This window comes from Grus americana, chromosome 2, assembly GCF_028858705.1.
Source record: "Grus americana isolate bGruAme1 chromosome 2, bGruAme1.mat, whole genome shotgun sequence".
In the NCBI taxonomy this organism is placed as follows: domain Eukaryota; kingdom Metazoa; phylum Chordata; class Aves; order Gruiformes; family Gruidae; genus Grus; species Grus americana.
The window spans coordinates 150,906,636-150,930,900 of record NC_072853.1 but is presented as its reverse complement, the minus strand read 5'-3'; the positions used below and the strand labels follow the sequence as shown (position 1 = coordinate 150,930,900).

The following is a 24,265-nucleotide window of genomic DNA, read 5'->3' as shown; positions in this document are numbered from 1 at the left end:
ATTTATTTCTCTTAATTAGAAGAAATTCAAGTACTGTTTAAACCTGGATGTCTTTTAAAAAAATAAACTTAGCTTGAAATTATGCACTTGATCTGCATGTGCGTCTTGGCAGATGAAACATGGCATTTGAGAGTGGATGAACAGTAGAAATATGTTGTTCTAGTGCTCCAACTCAGGGCATTTTTTGCCTGGTGTGATGATGAGTGAGATGCTGAAGTAACTAAGAACAATCTTAATTTGGGAGGTGCAACCTCCAAGTCATACCAGAAATGTGCTATCTTCATGTAATTACGGGCCATTAAGGTAAAGAGAGAAGTCCAGTCAAACAGCCTGAAACAAATTAGACTTTCTCAACTGTCTAATCTCTTAGCTGTGCCACTGTGACTGGATTTAATTTCCTCATACACCCAAAATCTCATGTTAAGAGACAGCACTATGACAGGGTTATAAGCCTGTAAGCTGGTAGGAGGTAGACCATCCTTTATTTGTTCCTCTCTGCACGCTGAGGATGGTCTGCTCGCCACTTACGTATCACTGTTCTAGCCTCCTCCTAAATGATGTGTAATTAAGTATATCTGTTTCTGTGCTAAATGAATGGTGTTCATCCATGTGACCTGTAGATGTGTCTATCAGTGCCTTATTTTGACAGTAGCATGACAGCTGTCCACAGAAGTGCTTGTCCTTCATATAGTACAGTTTTGAAGTGTTCCTGATTCACACATTGGTAGGGGTTGGAAGGGACCTCTAGAGATCATCTAGTCCAACCGCCCTGCTAGAGCAGGATCACTTAGGGCATGTTGCACAGGATGGTATCCAGGTGGGTGGTAGTGTTTGGTGATGTTGTCCATGGTAGTCCAGGTGATGTAGTGTTTGGTGCTGCTCTGGCATATGGAGGAGAGAACTTCTGTGGATGTTTATGGTATTTTGGTTAAAATAATGTGGCTTTCCCTTTTCTTAGTACAGGCTGTGGCACGTTAACAAATAACGAAACTTCAGGAAGTGGGGGATGGTTTCCGTAAGCTCTCACTGAGAGAAACACAAGTTAACTCACTTGGGATTTTGCTGCTTTAAGCATTTGTCCTGTAATGCAATAGGCCTCTTGGCTGGCAGAGACAATATCGTGCTTCAATCCGAGTTAGCTTGCTTCTTACATCTAGACTTCCAGACCTGTGAGCAAAAGGAGCTTGATGGGACCACAACTCCAAGTTACTTGCATCTTATTGTCAAATCAGCATCTTTATGAAACTGTATTTCCGTGGGCTGCATTAAATATGTAATCCTTCAGTCAATGCAGAAACTCTTGAGAGATGCTCTCTGCTAAGCTGGCTGAATTACTTGGAGTAAATCTAACACACTTATTCTTCTGGAAATTGTTCGAAAAACTTTTTCAAGACTATTTTCCGTGTGAAATGTTTGTCTGAACTAAGATTGAGAGAATGCTGCTGACTGGTCATTATTGATAATGACAGGTCACCTAGTTTGATCGTGTTCAAAAGCATTATCTAATGAGTAGAAACAGGATAAAGAAGATATGGTGTGAATTTTTCCAAATGCATTTTTAGAAAGCAGAGGTTCTGCAAACAATTATGTGACTTAAGCAAACATCCTGGAAAGTAGACTGTGAGCAATCTGCAGATCTTATTTGAATAAAGATACTTTTCCTGTGTACTCTTCTCCTCCCCATTTGCCTAAATTTCTTAATCGTGGTAGCTCTTAAAACACATGCGTAGTTGTTGTTTACATTAGCTATATACTTATGAGAGCACAGTCTGACTGTCTTGCTGGGTGGATATGCACGACTTAAATCCAAAAAGTACATTGACCTCACTTAGGAAAACCAGGCTTTACTGAAGAATTGGGGAGGGGGGAGGCCACAGAAGTTCGCACAGCTGTCTTTCTGTAGTCCATTAAATTGCGTCCTGATGTATCTATCTCTTGGGGAAATATTTTATTCCTCACCAACACCTCCCTCTGTGATTAAGGTAACTGTAGCAGTATATTGATCCATGCAGTTAGGTTTCTTGCAGAAGTTCAGTGACTCTTCTGCATGTGTTTAGCTGTCCAGTATTGCACAGATCAGAGGCCAGTTGTGCATGAGTCTGTGCTGCCTGTTATTGTGGAGCTGGAAGGCCTTCTCTTGAAACGCTCTGGTGCAGTTCAGAGGCTTGTAACCCACCATGGTGTTTGAAGTACCTTACTAGGGCATCAGCGTACCTTTCTCTGTTAGCTTGCAGTACTGACCAGTGAAGTATTTGTGTAGTGTATGTCTAACTTTTTGCCTAAAGTGACATTAAGAGATGGCCAGTCTCTTTTTTCCTGCCATTCTCTTGTGCCAGACAGTGTTTTGTTTTTTGCTTCCTCCCCCCCACTCCGAATTGTGGGATCAGTTATCCTGGAGACAAGATCTTGAAAACTACAGACTTCTGGCTGCTTCTTTCTACAGGCTTCTTTCTGTGTGTCATCCCCAATGGCTGACACTCATCTTCTCCCCAAGCGTTTGCAATCAAGTGTAATCATTATGCTAATAACTGCACAGTGGAAATATCTAATTTCTGAACACATAATCACTCTAATGAATTTACTGTAATGGTAGTGGGATAATGCGTTCAGCAGCGGGGACATAGCGATGTCCTCTCTGTGCCTGTGCACAAGACTTCAAGACTGGTGCTGCCTTTCAACCTGCCATCAGGCTGCAGCATTTGTGTTCAGGTGCATTTGCACTGGTCGGAGCTGAGAACTCACTGCTGGGTGCGTGCATGTATGAGTCTGAGAGGTCGTCCTGGAGGAGGGGTTGACTTGGTGGCATGGTTTCTTCTTGGGCCAGGGTCCTCTGACAGAGCGCCCAGCCTTAGTCTGGAAGAGTTATGGCTCGGGAGGGCTGTGGCTCAGTACAGATTAAGTGCTGCTAGGGCTGCTGAGGCCATATAGGTGTTCCCAGCAGATAGAACTACAGTATTTCATATTGGTTGTGGCCAAGAGTAGGAGGCTAAGGGAAATCCATTTACAGAAACAATGTGCAACTTCCTTTTTAGTTGTGTGTGAAAATTAAAATGGCAATGGAGAAGTAGAGCAGCCTTGGCAATTCCATCTCTGCCCTGTCCCTTCCTCCTCACCCTATTAAACTGGTAAACATCATCATACATGCTTGTGACTTGGTTGTCTGTCTTCTGCTTTTACTTAATATATCCCAAATTACAAGAAGTCTGTAGGACTCAGTCCAAAATAGTAACGCAGTCTTAGGAAACATGTAAGGGAATTGTTGTTACCTTTCCTTTTTTGCTAGAATAATAGGCTTCCATGTACAAGACTGTAAAAACTGGGATTTCAGAAGTTTGAGCTGAGTGAAGTTCATAATGATTCTAATTTTGTCCTCTGTTAAGAACTTTCAGGAAGGGATAGCTGGTTACTGAAGGGGGTTTGAGAAAGGGGAGACTGGGTCAGGGAGTTGAACTGTCTTGTTCTATAGTTGTCTTTGAAAACAAAAGTGATAAGCTTGTCAGATCCTGATTGTTTTGATATTAAAGTGTCATGGAAGAGCTCTTTGCTGCAATAATATGCTAAAGGTAGTAGTATGGGTAGTAAGTTAACTGCAGAGTGGAATAAGCATACTGAAAACTTTTAAGTGGGATCTACAGTGGCTGAGGGTTGTTCCTGCCATCTTATTTTACTGATAAGGCTCACCAACAATGGGGACAAGAGGAAAAAATTGGTCATTGCTGGTTATCCTCCCATTGGAGTAGCACCTCATAGTGTTGCAACAAAGTTGTTTGCCATAGAGACTTGCTTGCTTTATATAAAATCTTGGAAAAATCCAGAACTTTAATAGTTCTCTTCTGGACAAAATATAATCTTCAACCTTTGAACATTTAGGAAACAAAAGAAGAGAAAAAGAAATTTCATGTGTGGTAAGCTGTGTTTGTGGTGCTAAGCCAAGAGGGTTTGTGGTGTAGATAATATGGCCTTTAGTCATCTGATGGCTGTTTAGTTAGTACTCATGAGTTACTCTTGGTGCAGTGCTAACCCAACTGAAAACCAGCAGGTTTCCCACTAGCTTTATCACTGCCGTCAAATGAGATAGGATCAAAGAGGTATAGAAATAATGTGCCTTGGATGATTTGTAATTAAAACTATATTGGCAGGTGGCTAAAGGATACTCAATGTCACTTCCACGTGTACTGGCCCTGATTTATGTCTTAGGAAAAAAATCTGTCCCAGGGCTGTCAATCTTAGATGTCACATAGGTCCTGAATTCACGTCAAGAAGAGGGGTGCTTGGGAGAAGAATTGTGTGTATGTGTGGGTTTTGCTTGTGGTTTTTTGTTGATTTTGTGGTTTTGTTTGTTTGCTTTAAAGAAAACTATGTGCCTGAAAATTAATTAAAAAAAACTTTCAAGTAAGTACATGTGACAAATCAGAGTAGGTTTTATGTGGGAGTCTTGTTATTCTTTAGCATAATGATTATTTTGAGATATGCAATAAATCCACTGTCTCAAGCATGTAACATAACCTTTATCATTGGATAATATTTTATTTTTTCTATTAGAGGTGATAAACTAAAGCACTAAAGAGGTGATAAATTAAAGCTGAGGTTATGTTAGCTCACTTCTTTTGTGGTGGGTCATTGCCATCCCCGCACCCTCCCTCAATTTGAAATGCCAAGTTACAACTAAATGTGAGGGGTTTGGCTTGGGGCGTTGTGGGGTTTTTTGTTTGGTTGGTTTTGTGTGTGGTTTTTTTTGCTCAGGCATGAGCATTTTGGCTTGTCGTTATTCCAGCTTTATCAATTCCTTACCTCAGTCAAACTTTCGGAAAGTTCAAACTTTTTCTGTTGAGTTTATTTTTTTACAGGCTTTTTTTAGATGGTTTCCTTTTCAGCCACCTGCAGTGCTCTTTGCAATTGCACATGTTCATCTCCTATGAAGTTGCTTTTTTTGGCACACAAAATGCTTTTTCGTTCGACGTACAATCTTATTCTACTCCCCTCATGGTTCTTTAGTGAGTCCAAACTACTGAAGAAGCGTTTTAATTTTTCCTTTCTGTCCTTGTGCTTTCCTTCAGTCAATAATATATTTAGATTTGTATGTTTTGTTTAATTCTAGACAAGCGCATTGCTGCTAGTAAAGAAAAGAGGGACTCAGCCACTTTAAAATGCTGAAACTCATTTGGGAGCTTGCATAAGCATATTTTGTTTCTTCTGGGTTTGTTGTTTTTTTTTTTTTTTAAATGAGCCTACTCATGCATGTGTATCTTGAGAAATACGGGGGGGGGGGGGGGGGGGCAGAAATTGAAATTACTAAAATCTAATTTCAGGTACTGAAATACACTCACACATACAGTTGGGATTCTGACTGCATAATCAAAAGCATTTATCTGCTTTTTGTGCTTTTTAAGACTGAATACGAATGTAACATGTTATGACTGCACATCCCAACTGTTGTTTTGTCAAAATCAATCATTAGGATTGTACACTTGAAACACTTCTCTTTTGAAGTGTCTTCTATTTTAAAGGCTATTTTAAATCAGCAGATTGCTTTTCTGGCTTGTGTTTAAATATAATTAATAAGTCTTTGGTTCCATTTAGATAGTTTTTCCTCTGGAAACTTGTATTAGCAATGCCACTGATGTTAGTTAATCATTGAAATGTCTATTTGGTTCACTACACACACCTACAGCTCACTAGAGGAGATGGGACGTACCTTGGTAGTTCCCTTAGCAGAATCCTGTCTTGGTGAAGGGAAGATGAGGGGGGCAGAAGGAGGACTGAGAAAAAGAAATGTCCTTCAAAAAGGTGTCATGCAGCATGAAACTCAAGTGGATGGTTAGCAATTGTTAATTTGCCACATGCTGTGGTTTCTATCTGACGCAGAGCTAGGTCTGTACTTCCTGTCGTACAACAGTTGTGAAGTGGTGGTGTGTGGTGTTCACTCACAGCTGAATCTCCAGCAAATACTGGAAAGTGTATTCTGGAGTGATTGGGGATTTTGTTAGAACAGGGAATAACACCATGGAAGCTACTTCTCTCTCCCTCACTCTTGATGATGAAAAGCTGCAGATTTTAGGAGGCAGGTAGAAAATAATTGCAAATAATCTCCCCATCTCCCCTTCTCTGTGTCATCCCACAGAGTTCTACATGAGTGATGCGTTTTTTTCTACCTGTTTATTAAACTCTTGAAGAGGGAATTGAACTAGCAGTTGAATTTAAAAGACCAAAAAAAAAATTAGCTAGAACGCAAAAAGTCATGTTGTGCTCCCCATCAACATATATCAGAGGTTGGAGAGCTTGCTGCTTTTTTTAAAATAAGCAATGTTCACAACACACTTCTCATTGAAGTGTATGTATGGTTGGTTTGCTCAAATGGTTAAAATCGGCAGTAGGGTTTGCCAAAGCCCAGGAAGTAAAATCCATAACTCACTTCTGCATTTTCACTAGCAATTAGGAACATCGTTGGAAGCTGTTTTACAGAGAAATCTTGGGTATCTTAGTCACTGTGTTTCACTGTGCTCAGAGCAGACGGCTAGGGCAGCGTTGCCTATACCTGTGCCCACCTACGCTGTCTCTGTCGGAAAGCTGTGGCAGGTGGGCAGCTCTGAGAAGCTGGCCCAAATGACGAAGTGACTTGCTTGGTGTAACACAGGAAGTCTGGCAGAGCCAGGAATAGAGTTTCAATCTGCTGTTTTCCAGGCTCTTGCTCCTAGCCACAGACCCATCCCACCTCTTCCCCTCCCTTGACTGACGTCCCAGCAGACAGCCGCCTCCTGTGTGCAGGGTCAGCTGCTTCTGCAGCACTGTCCGACCTCCATACTCCAGATGTTTGAAGTTCCATTTCCCCCATACTTACGTGAACTTTAGCAAAGTGCTTCTGGCACTTCACCAATGCAACGAGGAGGAGGGAGGACTGTTGTCTTAACTGTTTTCCTCCCATAATGAGGGCTCCCATAGAGCTGCTAAAAATCTCTTCCTCTGTAGGACTTAAACTCCATTTGCCTTCAGTTGCCATCTGCCAGTCTTCCTTCCCACATCCCTCTCCCTCTTCCCAAAGATACTCCTGCAGACCTCCCCTCCTTATGCTCTGTGTTGACATCATCTTCCTTTCAGCTGGGGAAGGTGGGGGGCAGAGGGTGAGGATGTGATGAGATGCCCTTGTACCTCTCTCTACATGCTTCTCATTTGTAGAGCCTAATTCTGCGAGGTGGCGTTTCACAGGCAAGACTTACTGATTTCCTTCAGCTTGCCCCATTTTATGTTCTCAGCATCTTCAGAGCATGGACACACTCTGAGGTAGCTGTTAGAGAATAACGTGAGAAGTTTCTTTCCTTCTGTCCTGTCTGAAGGATGAATGTGTCCTCCATAGCAGTCCTCCCATTTCCAGTTGGCACCAGGAAAGAAAAATCAGGCATGATCTCCAGTCTGTCTCTTGGATGAGTGGGCTGGTTTCTTTGCTCTGATTCTCGTCCTAGAATGTCATGCATCCCTTCCCAGCCTCTCTGGTCTGTCCTTTTCCCGTGTCCCCTTTCTGCTCGTCCCCTTTCTACTCAGTTTCTCCAGCAGAATGTGTGACTAGATTTGCCAGTAGGGTACTCTGGAAAAGCATCTATATAAATAATCCTCTGGCTGAACAGAACTCCGTTCCCTCTCCTTTCCAATGCTATTGTATAGACGTATGTGCCGCTGCAGAGATTGTGTTTTGGAAATTGGGGTCTTTGAGTCCAATTCTCAGTGAATCCTAGTCTTCCTTTTGGAACGAGGGCTTCCAGTTTCATAACAGCAAGACGGCTAAAGGTGAAGCTGCTTGTCTGTGATCAGTAAGCTTTAAGCCTGTTTCTCTAGCTCTTGTTTTCAGCTTCTTGATTTTATTGAGGCTTATCAACACCCCCATTCTTTCCTTCTTTTTTTAAGACATACGAGTATCTTAACACTTGCAAGCACACGTTCTGTTGGTCAGGAATCAAATTTCTGCTAAGTATGCCTTGCATGGGAATTGTTATAGCTTAAGGAATATAATTCTGAAACAGGACATGCTATGGACTATATGCATTATTGTTTTACATTCTGTGCTTCTGAATTCTAAAACCATACAGCAAGTGAACTGTCCTGAATAAATGGGATGCCTGTGGTACACTTTACTCCCTGACACCACCCCTCCCAACTACCCTGATATCCCAGGAAAAACGCTTATGTAAAGGTAGAAAATATCTTCAAACCTTTGCCAGGATTGGGTCTGTTCTGTGCCGATGGCAATTGCTAGGAGAATCTGAGAAAATCTGCTAGTATATAAAGAAAAAGATTTAAATTCTTAAGTCAAGGGCTAGCTCCATAGGATTAAACTGGCATATAATCTATGTTCAGACATAACTGAAGAAATCCGGTGATAAACTGTCAAAAAAATTACAACCACCACTTTTCAACACCACCCCCCCCCCCACACACACACATTGGCTGCTATTAGTAAAATGCATTGTTAGCATTATGGTTTTATATATGTATTAAAATATATGTTGTTTATAAAAAATTTGCGCATTTACATACATGTTAACTCTGGAAATAGGACTTAGTATTTCTTCGATTATTTTTCCAGTGTTCTGTTTAGTGCCTTCCCCCTCTGATGGCTGACATTTTTATATGGACTGTGCAAGTTGCTTTATATGCGCTAATGGCCTTAGTTCATTGTGTTAATCTGTAAAAGCTGTTGATTGTGAACCTTCTCTGCAGGAAAAGGAAGGTGACATATCAGATTACATGAGACATGGCTTATCTGGCTCCTCTAGCCTTTTACCTTAAAAGCCCTGGATTTACCAGGACTTCAGGACATCAAGCTTTCTAGAGAGCCTCTCCTGCTATTATAACTTGTCTATATGCTGAAGGGAATGTGTGAGAAACTTCTATCTATAAACCTACAAGGAAACATTGCTGGATTTGCAGCTCTGGAAATACAACTCTTAAATCTATTTCAGTTGCCTCCTACATTGCCAGCAACACATACAAAGCAAACAGGCAAGGTGAAACTTAGATGCCTAAGTGCTTCAGAGGTGACAGGAGACCTGTCTTTCATGGTGCAGCTTCAGAAGGCATAGCAGGATATTCTGAGGATTCTCAGATAACACTAGACGCTGGTGTTCAGGCAACTGACTTTTTTAGTCTTAGTGAAAATTGGATTGAAGGATGGTATATATGAAAGAATATAAGGGTTTCAAGGCTTTATTATTAAAAGAAGTAGTTTCTTGCGAAACTGAAAAAAACCCACCTCTCTTTCTTCTCCTGCGGTAACTCTTGCTTGTTGCTAGCACTGGCTTTCTTCTGTGGATTGACTAATAAGTTGACTGTACCTTAGAAGACTTGATTCTAGTGACTGTCCAAGGGGCCATTCAAGAGATGAATTCAAGCCATCTTTAGGTGGGGCAGGGTGGAGTGGGATGGTAAGAAGGACCTTTCCCCTTTTTACTGTGAAAGTGAAAGATAACCAGTATAAAGCTTTTGGTACCTTCAGATGAAGATTTGTTCAAAGCTAACTAGGGGCTTGAATTTCACACAACTGGTGGCTAACTGGGCATGATAAAAGGTGGCATCAGTCTCCTACCTCAGAGATAGGATTGACCCCACCAGTCACTGATAACAGGGCAGTGCTTCTGTCAAAGTTTCTTTCATGTTTTTTATATGCTTATCAGATGTTGGTTAACATAACCAGCTGTCTGTGCTGAAGAACTGGGAAGAGGCAGATGCCCACCAAACTACCTAGTATTGGTCTATAACTGAGTTGGTGCAGGCAAGGCTGGGGTATTCAATCTATTTCTAGTCAATGGAATTGGCAGTTATAATTCCCAATGCCAGTAGAGCCTCATACCTTCGAGAAGATCCCCATGGGATAAATGAGTATGTGCGTAATGATTAACAAGGGTGAGCGGTGTCAGTTGTGCTGGTGCTTTGTTGTCTGCATCTCCAGTGAGGCCAGGCTTGCTTAGCACTCCAGCTGCCCTGGACAAGAGATGAAAATAAATTATTTTATTTCTGTAGGTAAATTGTTGAGTTTCTTGAACACTATCTTGATGGGGATCAGACAATACATAAGCAATAGTAATCAAGTCAAGTACTTGTTACTTGCACTTTCATCAAGAGTTAGTGAAAGACATAATTTATAACATTGTGTAGACATCTGATTGTATGTGATGTCTTAAACCTGAACTACTCACTTAGCTTTTTCATGCCTGGTGTGCCTTTGACCCATAAGCGATCTTTTTTTTTTTTAGAATATTTCTCTTTCAGTGTAAATATGTTCACATTTCCCAATGTTGAATGTACTAAAATTTATTTTTAATTTCCTTCACAAAATAACAGCATAAAATGGTGCTCTCCCTGAAGAAGCTAGCTGTCTGGCTGAGCTCCTTAAAGCTGGGGATTTTATTGTCCTTTCTGTAGACCAAACTGACTTCCTTGCAGCTAGCCTCTACAATGTGCATTGTCCAGTATCTCTTCAGTACCCTTATTCAATTAACCATAACTACTTTAAAAAGTCTTATCAAATATGCTTTCTTTATGGAAGTAGCAGTGGGATAAATCTGTATTTCTGAACCAGAACAGGTTAATGTTCTTAGTCTCAGCAGATTTTTTTAATTTCAGAGAAGCTTATTGTGTAAACTATATACCAAGACAATGAAATCTTCAGTTTTGAAGAATGACAGTAAGGACTAATATTAAAGCTGGGTCTAGGAACAAATTGCAAAGAGCGAGAGTTTGTTTTTTTTTTTTAATAAGGGATGCTGAAAGCATCTTAATGTTTGTTTCTTAACTTATGTTTTCTTTGGCTAACACTACAATTTACTCCTGGAAATTACGCTTCAGCACATGGAAAATAAGGTGATTGGTGACAGCCAACATGGCTTCACTAAGGGCAAATCGTGCCTGACAAATTTCATGGCCTTCTGCAATGGAGTTATAGTGTTGGTGGATAAGGGAAGAGCAACTGACGTCATCTACCTGGACTTGTGCAAAACATTTGACAGTGTCCCGCATGACATCCTTGTCTCTAAATTGGAGAGACATGGGTTTGACAGATGGACCACTCAGTGGATAAGGAATTGGCTGGATGGTCGCACTCAGAGTTGCAGTCAATGGCTTGATCTCCAAGTGGAGACCAGTGACAAGTGGTGTTCCTCAGGGGTGGGTATTGGGACCAGTGCTGTTCAGCATCTTTGTCGGCAACATGGACAGTGGGGTTGAGTGCACCCTCAGCAGGTTTGCCGATGACGCCAAGCTGTGTGGTGCAGTCAACACATTGAAGGGAAGGGATGCCATTCAGAGGGACCTTGACAGGCTTGAGAGGTGCGCCTGTGTGAACCTCGTGAAGTTCAACAAGGCCAAGTGCAAGGTCCTGCACATGCAGCAGGCCAATCCCAAGCACAGCTACAGGCTAGGTGAAGAATGGATTGAGAGTAGCCCTGAGGAGAAGGACTTTAAGGGTATTGGTTAATGACAAACTCAACATGACCCAGCAATGTGCACTTGCAGCCCAGAAAGCCAACCATATCCTGGGCTGCATCAAAAGAAGCATGACCAGCAGGTCGAGGGAGGTGATCCTGCCCCTCTACTCTGCTCTTGAGACCCCACCTGCATTACTGCATTCAGCTCTGGGGTCCTCAACATAAGAAGAACATGGAGCTGTTGGAGTGAGTCCAGAGGAGGGCCACGACGATGATCAGAGGCCTGGAACACCTCTCCTATGAGGACAGGCTGAGAGAGTTGGGCTTGTTCAGCCTGGAGAAAAGGCGGCTCTGGGGAGACCTTAGAGCAGCCTTCCAATACCGAAAGGGGCCTACAGGAAAGCTGGAGAGGGACTGTTTACAAAGGCATGTAGTGACAGGACAAGGGGTAATGGCCTTAAGCTGAAAGAGGGTCGATTTAGATTAGATATTAGGAAAAAATTCTTCACTGTGAGGGTGGTGAGGCACTGGAACAGGTTTAGCCCAGAGAAGCTGTAGATGCCCCGTCCCTGGAAGTGTTCAAGGCCAGGCTGGATGGGGCTTTGGGCAACCTGGTCTAGTGGAGGGTGTCCCTGCCCATGGCAGGGGGGTTGGAACCAGATGATCTTTGAGGTCTCTTCCAGCCCAAACCATTCTATTATTTTGTGATTTATGGTGTGGGTGTATGAGCTTGTAGTACTTGGTAAAAAAATGTGTATTTACTAGAAAATGTTTGTTATAATGTTTGTAACATTCAACTATCGATGTATTTTACTGCTATGAGCAACTAAATCTGAAGCTGTGGTTCATTTTTACAGGTAGTAGAACAGATCTGATCTTTTGTATTCAAACAAGTAAGCTTGGAATCCAGACAATTGTCCCAGAGGTCAAGAAGGAAACTGAACTCCTTTCTCTGCACCACTCACTGTCCCATGTATTGCACAGATTCACTGACTAGGTTCAGTCTGAAACCTGTGCCATTTGCCCAGTATTTTGTCTAACTTCAGGCACGGTTTCTACTGAAAGGAGATACCATATTTGACGAATCGCTAGCCTGACTTGATACGTCAAATCTAGTGTTTGAATTGGCTTGTCTTTGACTAGAAATCTTTTTTTTTTTTCTGATGTCACTCTTTTCTCTTATAATGCCAGCAATGCCCCCTTTGGTTGAGGGAATTTCACTGCTCTCAGATACGGAATAAATGAAATACTGTTCTCTCCATTAACTTGCTTTTCAATAATGCTGTCTTTAGCATAGAATATCTTAAGTTGGAAGAGACCCATAAGGATCATTGAGTCCAACTCCCTGTTCCTTGCAGGACTACCTAACACTAAACCATATGACTAAGGGCATCATCCAGATGCTCCTTGAACTCTGACAAGCTTGGGGCCCTGACTACTTCCCTGAGGAGCCTGTTCCAATGATTGACCACCCTCTCAGTGAAGAACCTTTTCCTAATGTCCAGCCTGAAGGTCATTCCATTTCCTCGTGTCCTGTCTATGGTCACCAGAGAGAGATCAGCACCTCTACTCCGCTGCCCCCCTTTAGAAGGTTGTAGGCTGTGATGAGGTCACCCCTCAGCCTTCTCTTCTCTAAGCTGAACAAAGTGACCTCAGCCACTCCTTGTAAGTCTTGCCCTCGAGACCTTTGATCATCTGTGTTGCCCTCCTTGGGACACACTCATATAGTTTGATGTTCTCCTTATACTGAGGTGCCCAAAACTGCACACAGTACTCGGTGCGGAACACGTTATTTTCAGGAAGTACAGCACCAACTTTGTGCAGAACAGGTTAACGAGACTCAGTAATTGTGATTACACCAAATATGCTAGGAAGATGCTAGTGTGCTGTGAGGGTGGTGAGGCACTGGAACAGGTTGCCCAGAGAGGTTGTAGAAGCCCTGTGGTGGGTTGAGCCTAGCTGGGAGCCAGGTGCCCACCAGAGCTGCTCTATCACTCCCCTCATTCACTAAACAGGAGAGAAAAGGTATAACAAAAAGCTTGTGGGTTGAGATAAGGACAGGGAGAGATCACTCACTAATTATCGTCATGAGCAAAACAGACTGAACTTGAGAGGAAATTCATCTAATTTATTACTAAGCAAAACAGAGTAGAGGATTGAGAAATAAAATCTAATCTTAAAACACCTCTCCCCACCCCTCCCATCTTCCCGGGCTCAACTTCACTCCTGGCTTCAACCTCCGCCCCCCCTCAGTGGCACAAGGGGACGGGGAATGGGGGTTACGGTCAGTTCATCACACGTTGTTTCTGCTGCTTCTTCATCCTCAGGGGGAGGACTCCTCTCATCGTTCCCCTGCTCCAACATGGAGTCCCTCCCACCGGAGACAGTCCTTCACAAACTTCAACAGCGTGGGCCTCTCCCACGGGGTACAGACCTTCAGGAGCAAACTGCTCCAGCGTGGGTCCCCCACGAGGTCACAAGTCCTGCCAGCAAACCTGCTCTGGCGTGGGCTCCTCTCTCCACAGGTCTACAGGTCCTGCCAGGAGCTTGCTCCAGCGTGGGCCTCCCATGGGGTCACAGCCTCCTTCAGGTGCCTCCAATGGGGTCCTCCATGGGCTGCAGGTGGAATCTCTACACCCCCTCATCCTTCCTCCATGGGCTGCAGGGGGACAGCCTGCTTCACCATGGTCTTCACCACGGGCTGCAGGGGGATCTCTGCTCCGGCACCTGGAGCTCCTCCTCCCCCTCCATCTGCACTGACCTTGGTGTCTGCAGAGTTTCTTATATCTTCTCACTCCTCTCTCCGGCTGCAAAAGCTCGCTCTCTCTAAGTGTTTTTCTACTTCTTAAATATGTTATCACAGAGGCGCTGATTGGCTTGGCCTTGGCCAGCGGCGGGCCCATCTTAGAGCCGGCTGGCATTGGCTCTGTCAGACACAGGGGGAGCTTCTAGCAGCTTCTCACAGAAGCCACCCCTGTAGCCCCCCTGCTACCAAAACCTTGCCATGCAAACCCAACACAAGCCCCTTCCCTGGAAGCGTTCAAGGCCAGGTTGGATGGTGCTTTGGGCAACCTGGTCTAGTGGAGGGTGTCCCTGCCCATGGCAGGGCGGTTAGAAATAGATGATCTTTAAGGTCCCTTCCAACCCAAACCGTTCTAGGATTCTGTGAAGATGGGGGTGGGAAGTGGTGATGGGCCATGCTGCATGCATGGCTGTTATGTCTGTGGTTTTGCTTGTATAAAGTAATTCTGATCTATTCTGCTAACATTTAGATATGTGTAACACTCTGTAACCAGAGGTTTACTTATGTGAAATAAAGTGTTAATAACAGACCTAGCCTTATATTCAAACACAAACTCAAAAAGGGAAACAACGTCAAAATTACAGAAGGCCATTTGGCCTTGCTTTTCTCCTTGCTTTCTCTAAAGTAGCAGCTTGGGGAAGCCTGCGGAGTTCGAGTCTATGTTCCTTCTTGTCTGAGCAAATTGAAAAGTTACTGACTTGCAGCTCTGTGCAGCACAGGACATCTGTTTGCAGGATGTTCATGATGTGAAAATAAAAGTTCCTAAAAGCGTTGGGTGAAATGGCCTGAAAAACTGTCAGTAAAAGTGGCGGTGTAGTTTTAGGATTTTTTTTTTTTTTTGTCTAATGTGCTCTGGATGTTAGATTTTTAAGTCAAGGAAATGCCCTTGAAGTGACTTTTCACTCATCTTCAAATTCATGGGTGAAAGTGTATGGTGGTTTGATTTTTTGGGGAGCGGGTTTGGTGGGGTTTCTGGAGTATTTTTTTAATTTGCAGCTTCCTACACTGTATCTTAGACTCTCTTTTGGAGGTTTTTGTTTGTCTACTGTTTTTACTTCATAGTCACCATTTTCACTCTTCTCAAAAGCCTGGCAGCTTTTCCAGCTTGCTGGTAAGATAGCTGTGCAGCACCACACAGCGCTTCTCCTCTCCCCTCTGCCAGTGAAATGTGTGTGCTCTTACAGCTTCATTCTTGAGGAACTGGGGAGGAGTTTTCCTGCACAACGCTTCTGGAGTATCGGTTAATTTAACGCAAATCTAAAGGGTATTTGCTTGGTGTAAAGTTGTGGTATTAGTGTAGTGAGTTGTCTTGTCCTTTAGGACAGCCTGAAGCTGGCAGTGCCTGGTTAGCTGAGCTGATTTGATACAGGATTTTTTTTTTTCCCTGCTCTTCACCAGCTGTGTGTGCATTTAGTGAGAGAAGCACTGACTGTGTGAGTATCTGGCTCATAAATTTCAGCTGCAGTGGTTCAGGATTAAAAAGATTGTCAGAGCTTGAAGTTGTTTTTCTTTTAAATATCCCTATGTATGTGGGCTTAATTAAAATATTTAGATATCCTCAAATTAGCTTGGCCAAATGTACTGCAGTCTCTGTGTCTTGTAAAGAGTTTGTGCTGGGATTGCACATCGTAGCACATGGGTAGAGCAGTATCTGCAGCACAGAAAAAGAAAAGAACAACTATTTTGCTGTATCATTGCTGTGCTGCACTTGGCCTTGAGGCTACTTTTGAGGAAGCAAACAGTTAAAATTTAACTCTACATCCTGTTGATCAACTGGGTTTTTTTAAATGATTTGAAGCAGACAGATAGTGGAGGCAGCTAATCATTAACAGTTCCTTCAACCTCCAAGCTTAACTTTGCTTCTGGGAGTAGCTGACATGGTCCCTAGCACCCAGTTATAATGGCCAAGGGGTTTGGTGGTTTAGTTTAAATTTGCGTCCCAAAGGAAACATCTCGTTCTTTGGGAAGGGTTGTCTTCTCTCTCTTCTCCAAATCAGTACAATGCTGGACTTTTTCCTGATGGATTATGTTGAATAGGAGTGAGAATCCCATCCCTATTCCCCAAATTTTAAATTATGCTATGTATTTATGTTTCCGCGTAGGCCAAGCATATGTGAAACAGGTCTGACTGTTTGCTAGTGCTTGTTAACCTGTGTTAACCCAGGCCAGTTTGGCATACTTTGCTCCTCTCCATCTTCGACGTTTAAAAGTAGGTTTTGTGCATGAAATCATAAACTCACTACTGTTTAACTGTCTTGTTACCATATCAGAGTAGACATTTGCTTATAGCTGCAAGTGCCAAGTGTAGCCAGAGCTTTGAGAATGGTATAGTTTGGCCGTTACCTGGTATATATAGCTTGTCTCTCTTGGGAATTAACTGTTGTCTGGCTGGATAGCTACGTATCCTGCTAAAAATTGTTTACGTTTTGTTTTTTCCTCTTTTGGAAGTGAAAAACATTGCCTATGACTAAACAATAAACTTCTACATCAACATCAAGCTAATAGATATAAATAAAAATACAAAAATGAACAACTGTATGTGCTTTGTTTTGCATAATGATCACATAGGAAGTAATAACATGCAATCTTTGTAGATCTAAAAAAAGTAATTTTTCTTGAAGAAGCAAGATGCTGTCTAGTACCTGATGGTCAGCAGATTGCTCTGGGCAAAGCATATGCTGGGAGCCTTTGCTTTGCATAGGGGCAAAATACTGCCTTGCTTTTCCAGCATACCAGATGTGGTAAGAATTGCAGTCTCACTTGCTTTGAACAGCAAATTAGTCTCTTGCACAGGCATGCCTGTATGCTATTCACGATTTTCATATGTGCCATAAGTTGCTGGTCCTGCACTATGATAGAGATAGTCTTCTCTTTGCTTGGTTTACGTTACTGAAATCTGTGGAAAGACTTTATGAATCGCTGTTCTATATTTAATTTTGGATAAGCTGTCTGATATAATTAATATACACTTTTTTCCTGTTCCAAGGGTTTTTTTCCGTTAACACAAATTTGTTGCAAGATTACTTAAGTAATTTTCTAAAGCATGTGTGGCACAGCATCTGTTCCTGGAATTTCTTATCCTCTGCTCTAGTAATTTATGAAATTTTCATTGTTCATTTCAGGGAGGAAAAGTCAGTCTCCATGTACTGCCTGCTAGGAGAGGATGCATCTTTTTGTACTGTGAAGGGCTTTTTTTTGTTTCTTTTTTCTTTTGACATCAACGTTAAGAGAACTGTTAGTATAAGCATGCTTTTTTTTTGTCCATCCACTGAGAAAAAAATTAATTTATTAGTAACAACAGATTCTGTTGTGAGAGTGAAGTAGAAGCATGGATTTGTTTCACAGGACATAGTAGTATTTTAAAATACCCTCTTTTAAGACATTGTAGTATGTGCCTTAAATTAGCATTCTCCTTAGCCTCCCATATTGCTATGTTATTTAGATGACTCTAAGTTTTTTTTCTTTCTTCACCTAGGCAGCGCTCATGTATTACAAAATATGAGGAATTGCGTATTATTAAAGAGTGTTCTGTAAGATAGTTTGAGACCTGGTATTATCACTGAACAAAAGGGCTCAGGGTATATGGCGGAAGAGAGGTGATCTAAGAATGTGTAGCATAGTACTCAGATAATGTTTCTCAGTCTCGCTGAAAGCAAGCTACAAGGCAGAACTAACGTGTATTTTGGTCTCAAAGGAAAAAATAGTATGGGTAGTCTTATTCTTAAGTCTTTGCTCTGTTGTCTGTGAAATTGGCTGCCAGAACAAACATGGGTGCAGTGGCTGATATCTGATGCTGATATAGTGGTAAATGCTTGATGTATAGGATTGTTGCATTTGGAAAGGTGCTTTTTATTTCTGACTTTGGAATTTTTCAGGGCGTGAGTATGTAGAACAATAAAGCTTGCTTCAAAGCTTTATTGGGATATTAATTAACTTATTCCAAATAAGCTAATGCAGACATACACATTTAATGTCTTGCATTGCTCTGGAAACTCACAACTCTTATTTCTATTAAGATTCTGTGCGCTTCCAAAGTAAAAGAACCTTTCACAATATTACAAGTTGTCTGTTATTTAGCTTTAAGCTGTGAAAACAAGCTTGCTTGATATCACTGCTTTTTTAGGTGCTTCTCCACTTGTGTTCCCACTTGTAATCTGCAATGCCATGTATCAAAGCTGTTGAGGATTTTATTTCTTTTTGTGCTTAGGAGAATTTGAGATTATTTGAGTGTGTGTGCCACTTAATGAAAAAAAAAAAAACAGTTCAATTGAAGGCATTTCATAGTGAACTCTGAACGCTGGCTTTCTTAGGAATAGTGATTTTTCTGTATGCTTACCTTGCTTCTTTCATCTTGCCTCATACAGAAATAGAGTGAAATGTAAATTAATTCTGTGCTTCATCTTTGCCTCTGCTTCATTAAACAAAACTTTGTACAATATCCATTTTAGATTAGGCCGTTTCTAGAAACATACCTAAATGAGTACTGGTGGACAAGGATTTTTCTTTCTGAACCTTGACTGTCTGCTTCTACGACAGTCTCTCCAGGAGGAATTGATGCTTACAGACTGAGAATTTTTTTCCTTAGTGGAAAAAGTGGTAGCTTGATAGATTATGTTCTAAATCACTTAGAGTGGTGGTTTTTTGTCAGATACTATCTCCTACAATGAGATCCTGAGCTTCTAGTAGGTACTTAAACCAGTAAATTCAATCCCCAAATCTTGAAATAGTCATCTTAAAGGTGGGACTTCCTATGGCGTCCGATGCTTGGTTTGTACTTGTTCTTCAGCTAGGGTTTAAGTGGTGGTTGTATTGCAAGTGGAAGCATGTGTCTGTTATGTGAAGCTTAGTTTGATCCTTCACAGACTGCTGGACTGACTTTTCTGTGTCTTTTTAGGTATTTCCTGTTAAAATGATAGAGCTCAGCATATTTTATATTCCTTTACTTGCATCTTTAAGGCCCTGTTTTATTCTTTTAATAAAGCTGCTATAAAGAGTATGACTGAAACTAGCCTCAGTGCTGAAATTAGTCCTTCCCTATGCAGACTCTTACTCTGATATGCACTGATGGCTTTGCTGAAAGAAATTACCGCACAGACTTCCCAAGCTTAGTCCCCCTCTGGGGCTGCAGGCAAATTGCTTAGCTTGTCTGTCCTGGTTTCCCAGCTGTGGAGTTGGAGTAATTTATTACTGGTGTCAGTCATAAGAATGTTGAGGGTTAATCTGCAAGTACTGTATCTGCATAGTGTCTTTAGAGTGTCAAAGCACTAATGTATAATTGTGATTTTATTATTAATATTGGTTATTTCATTAAGTGGTAATTTTCAAACACTGTTTGTGTAGATTAAACTCATTTCATCAATAAACTGGCGTCCTTCCAGCAGCATTAACTCGTTTCAGACTCTTTATCTTATAGCGAAGCCTAAACATGTAGACAGCTCTGTAAAGAAAACAGCAAATGCCTAAAGAAACCCATACTTTCTTGTTTTTAATCTAGACTGTGGACATCCATAAAGAAAAGGTCGCTCGCAGAGAGATAGGCATTTTGACGACCAATAAGAACACATCGAGAACTCACAAAATTATAGCGCCAGCGAACATGGAACGTCCTGTAAGGTATATTCGAAAACCTATAGACTACACGGTGCTGGATGATGTTGGCCATGGAGTAAAGGTAAGAATACCTGGACACTTGAGGACTCCAAGTAACACAGACCAGGAGATAGGGTGGCGACAGAATGTTACTGACGTTAAAATGTTTAGTTCATTTATGGTAGGAAGGATTATCAGTTTGCTATGGTTCCATATACAAACATTTCAATAACAAAATGGGTTGTTTTACAGTGAGGCTTTTTTGAGCAATGTTTGCCAGAACCTTGTGACTATCAGTGGTAGCCACAGTGTCTGGAAATAATGGCTCATGATCTTAGGCTAATGATTTGTCAAAAAAGCCATGACTGACTTTTATCAGTCCTTCCTCCTCTTACTGTATTGTCTCTGCCCCTCCCTTTATTTCTTTCATTATTGAGAAAAATTAAGTCATCTGTTATGGGGAAACTGGCTGGTGGGATGGGGTTTTTTGGAGGGTGGTCAGGAGAAAGGGAGTCGGCTAGTTGGCATTTAAATCTCAGCAGCATCTGATGTCTCGCTCCCATTTGTGCTTTCAGACAGCCTCAGTTTCCTTTTCTCTTAATAAAAGCTTTCATATATTAATGTCTACCTCCTTTGAAACGGTCATAGTTGAAGTGAATTAATATAACACCCTTTGCTCCCTGGACATCTTTTTATAAAAAATAGCTTTATGTCCTGCTAGAGCAGGCCTTCCAGGTATATTCAGTTCACAACAATCTTCCCTTGAATGGCATTAAAAAGTTTTTATTCAACACTCGTGTATCCTCTAAAGCTTGACATGCTCTGGTCAGTCAGTTGTGCAGCTAAATTAGCCCATCATGTGCCCCTTGAATCGCTGAGCTCTTGAGGAACACAGGAGTGCCAGGGTACCCTCTGCTTTGTAGTAACCCTCTGAATGCCCAGAGGAGTCTAATTCCAACACAAGTTAGGAAGGAGTTTGATACCATGACAGCTCTAGGCTGTGAATTAATGTAGTGACGTTGGACTATGTGATTTTTTTTGTTTTGTTTTGTTTGTAGCTAAACCTGCACTAAACCTGTAGCTCTTACAGTTGTTTTACACTAGTAATTTAGACCAGACTGGATGAAGCACAATCCTATGTAGAAGCCTGAAAGAGATGCCCTGAATTGGTGTCAAATAGAAACACTGGGGTCAGAGAAATCGATATTTTTTCAGTACAGTCTCTGCATTTGAGGAGAGAGCTCTCTGAATAGAGAATACAGGAATCCACAAATTCAATGTCAGGATGTTGGTATCTGCATTTAAGTGCTCCAGGGATCAAGTGCTGTATATGACTTTTTAAAAGTAGAATAATTACTGTTAGTCTCTGAAGTTGATGCTTTGCTGTACTACTTGTATTGTGCAGGCTTAAAACAGGCTGCTTGATCCATAAACACTGAAGTTGTTAAGGTGTAGTGGTTGCATTTTCCAATATGACTGTTAGCTTTTCAGGGTACCGGTGTCTTTATTTTTATTAACATGATACTATTTTTTTTTTTTTTTTTAGGGAGTGGAAATGAGGTGCTGTTTACCTATTTCTGGGCAGCTCTTAGGGAACATTTTTAGTAAAGGTTTTTTTAAACTGTTAGTGGTTTAATTCTATATTAAAAACTTGGTCTCTTCAGAGGTAAAATAGCTTCCAGTAATAACCAAATTAGCAACTCATTACAAGTCAGCTACAAATTATATCTTGCTATTGTTTCTTTATTGAGTGATTTGCCTGAGTCTATTTTTACTACTGTGGAAGGCATGAAACACTTAGTAGAAAAATGTTGTTGGTGTTTTCTATGTAGACTTGTTACACAAATGAAGTAAGCTGCCAGCCAAGCTTCAGGTATATAGTTTAAGATGGCTATCATGAATCTGACACCTTCACCACTGTTGACATTCTTCTCAACAGTGTGTCCAGTGAGTGGGTGGAGGTAGTGAATGACGTAATTATTTGGTTTTAGCCATCATATTACAGGGATTCTGAGAGTGTGATACAGATCATAGCTCTGAAGGAAGTAGCTTGCTTTGTCTGCAAACCTAAATATAGCTAGTGCTGTTATAAGAAAATCAAACAAAAAAACCTTTAAGAAACTGGATCGGGTGCTGTTGGAAGTCAGTACAAATAACAGATGATGCTGAGAATCTGAGTTGTCTCTTGACCATACAAATTAGGGGGAAGCATACAATAAATTGAATTACAAACTTTATCTTGTCCAGAATGGTCTTAGAAGATGCTTCAGACTCTGTTAACTCTCTTGACCAAAAATTTCACCCCAAGCTGGACAGCAACAGGTCTTCTAAGGCCTTAGAAACCATGTTTTTCTAGAGAAAAAGAAGCTTGAGTTCTGCCTGGAGCAATTGTCAATTTCACTAACTTGCAGGTCCTTTTCTGCTGTAGCAACTGTCAGTAAAATACGGTACAACATATACATTAAAATTTAAGTAATAAATACAAATTATGCAATGCTTTGAAATATGTAGATGACAATTTATTGCTATTAATGGGACTCTGTTGTGTTCTGGTGCAGGATTTGATAAAGAAACAGAAAGGAAAAATACAAGGAAGAGAAATCAAAGATACAGGCTGGATTATAGCCTGTTTCTGCTTTTATTTATTCCATGAAATACTGATCCTAGGAAAAATGTCATTAAAATAAGCAGTATATTTTAAGGGGTGATCCTGAATTGTTTTATGTAAAAAGTGTAAGTAAAAATACTGTCTCACAGAATTTAAAAAAAAAAAAAAATTAGAAAGGTGGGTAATCCTCAGAGTAAATACCATCTTCCATCTGAGCAAATGCAGAAACACCTCCTGTGCATACTCACAGCTCATTTTATTTGTGTGTGTGTCTGATACCTCTCATGGCTGTGTAGAGGGGATGCAAAAGCAGATGCCTACGCTTGGGGTATGGAGAAGGGCTCTACATGCCCCCCTCTGTCTCACATTCCTGCAGCAATTTTTGTGTGGGCAGGTGATGAGGGTGGGAGTGGCAGTGATGGTAAGCAGCTGCTCTCTAGCAGGTGTCCTCCCTGATGGGAGACACCTCTTTGGTAGGCAGTGCTGTTTCCTCCTCCCACAGCTTCTTGGTAGGAAAGCTTTTGTAGAGCATCCTAGGATTGCAGAGGTGCTTTCTGCTTCGGCCTGAAAACTCCATGACAGCCTCAAGCTACCCCAGCTGCTCTGCTCCCTTCCCCTTCTCTTTGCAGGGCCAGATACAGATGGAGTCCCCAAAAGGAGTAAAGTTGCCTTTTTATTTTATTTTTTTTAAATATATATATGTGCCGAAGAAGCCAAGGCTAGCATCGGTCTAAATCAGGAGGGCTTTTAAAGTAGGTTTGCTAGTGAGAAGGCTTTCTCTTGCAACACAAATATTTTTGCCAGTCTGTTAAGTCGTTGCTCAGCTGTCACCCTCTGGGGATAGGGGAATGTAGCTGAAGTCATTCTTGGTAAATAAGAGCAACTGTTGTGATGTTAGAGCCTACCTTCCTGTGCACAGCTTGGTTAAAAATTATTAGGCAGAGGCTACTTTAACATTTCCTTCCTTCTCTTCCCTTTCTTTTGTGAAAGGAAAAAAAAAATAGTATGCCAGCAAATAAATAGGTCAAATACAATTACTCATACAGAAAATCCTCAGTTTAAGAGGGGGGAGAAGGAGGAGGAAGCTTGGAAGCTGCCTTAAAAGCCCTGAAGTTGGCCTTTGAATTTATTATAATCTTTTTTTTTTTTCTGAATCGGAGGCAGGTGGAATTGCAGCAACTTGTAAAATGGCAGCTAAGTAGGAAATTGAAATGATGCCTTGTGGTAAAGGCAGATAAAATGCTGAATACATGCTAAATTGAAATGCCTAATAGCTATAACTGGATCAAGTTTCTTTCATGGAACTAATAGTTCTTCAAAACTGAACTTGAGTTGTATATGAAGATTGATCACTTTTCAGCTTTAAGAAAAAATTCAGAATTTCATCACCATAAAACACTTGCATTTCAGTGCATTAAAACTGTAAGAAGCTTTCTAGCCCAGGAAGTCAAACAGCAGTTAAGCATTAAGAAATCTTTCACTCTTAAAGTAGGGATAGGGCCAAATGCTTTCACCCTTGTTATGCTTCTCAGCCTGTCCTACTCACCTGCAGCCCTCTGTGCTTACATCTGTGTTGGTGCAAAACAAAAATGCAGATGGGGTGCTGATGTGAGGATGGAAGGATACCTAATCATGCCTGCTTCCCCTTTAGGATAAGACCTTTTATATGTTAGCCATTTGAGTATTAACTTTTAAATAATTCACTGTAATAAAACCAAAGTGAGACAGGGATCCTGAACTTGAGCCTCTGCTGCCTTTGTCCCTGTATTAGCCTCTATCAGACATGCTTCAAAGGATGTCATGGTCCCAATTTCATTAATGTCACATCATCCCTCTGGGGTCATGGCCAAACAG

At 41.4% G+C, this 24,265-nt stretch overlaps 1 protein-coding gene across 15 annotated transcripts in view; it reads left to right on the top strand.

Annotated features, from left to right (window-relative positions):
- ABI1 (abl interactor 1) overlaps positions 1–24,265 on the top strand; it is an 84,715-nt gene that overhangs the window by 34,694 nt on the left and 25,756 nt on the right. For all 15 annotated transcript variants that reach the window (XM_054817276.1, XM_054817270.1, XM_054817263.1 and 12 more), the window contains exon 3: positions 19,709–19,885. In XM_054817276.1, coding sequence (XP_054673251.1) covers positions 19,709–19,885 — 177 coding nt within the window. The remainder of the gene's footprint in view (positions 1–19,708; positions 19,886–24,265) is intronic.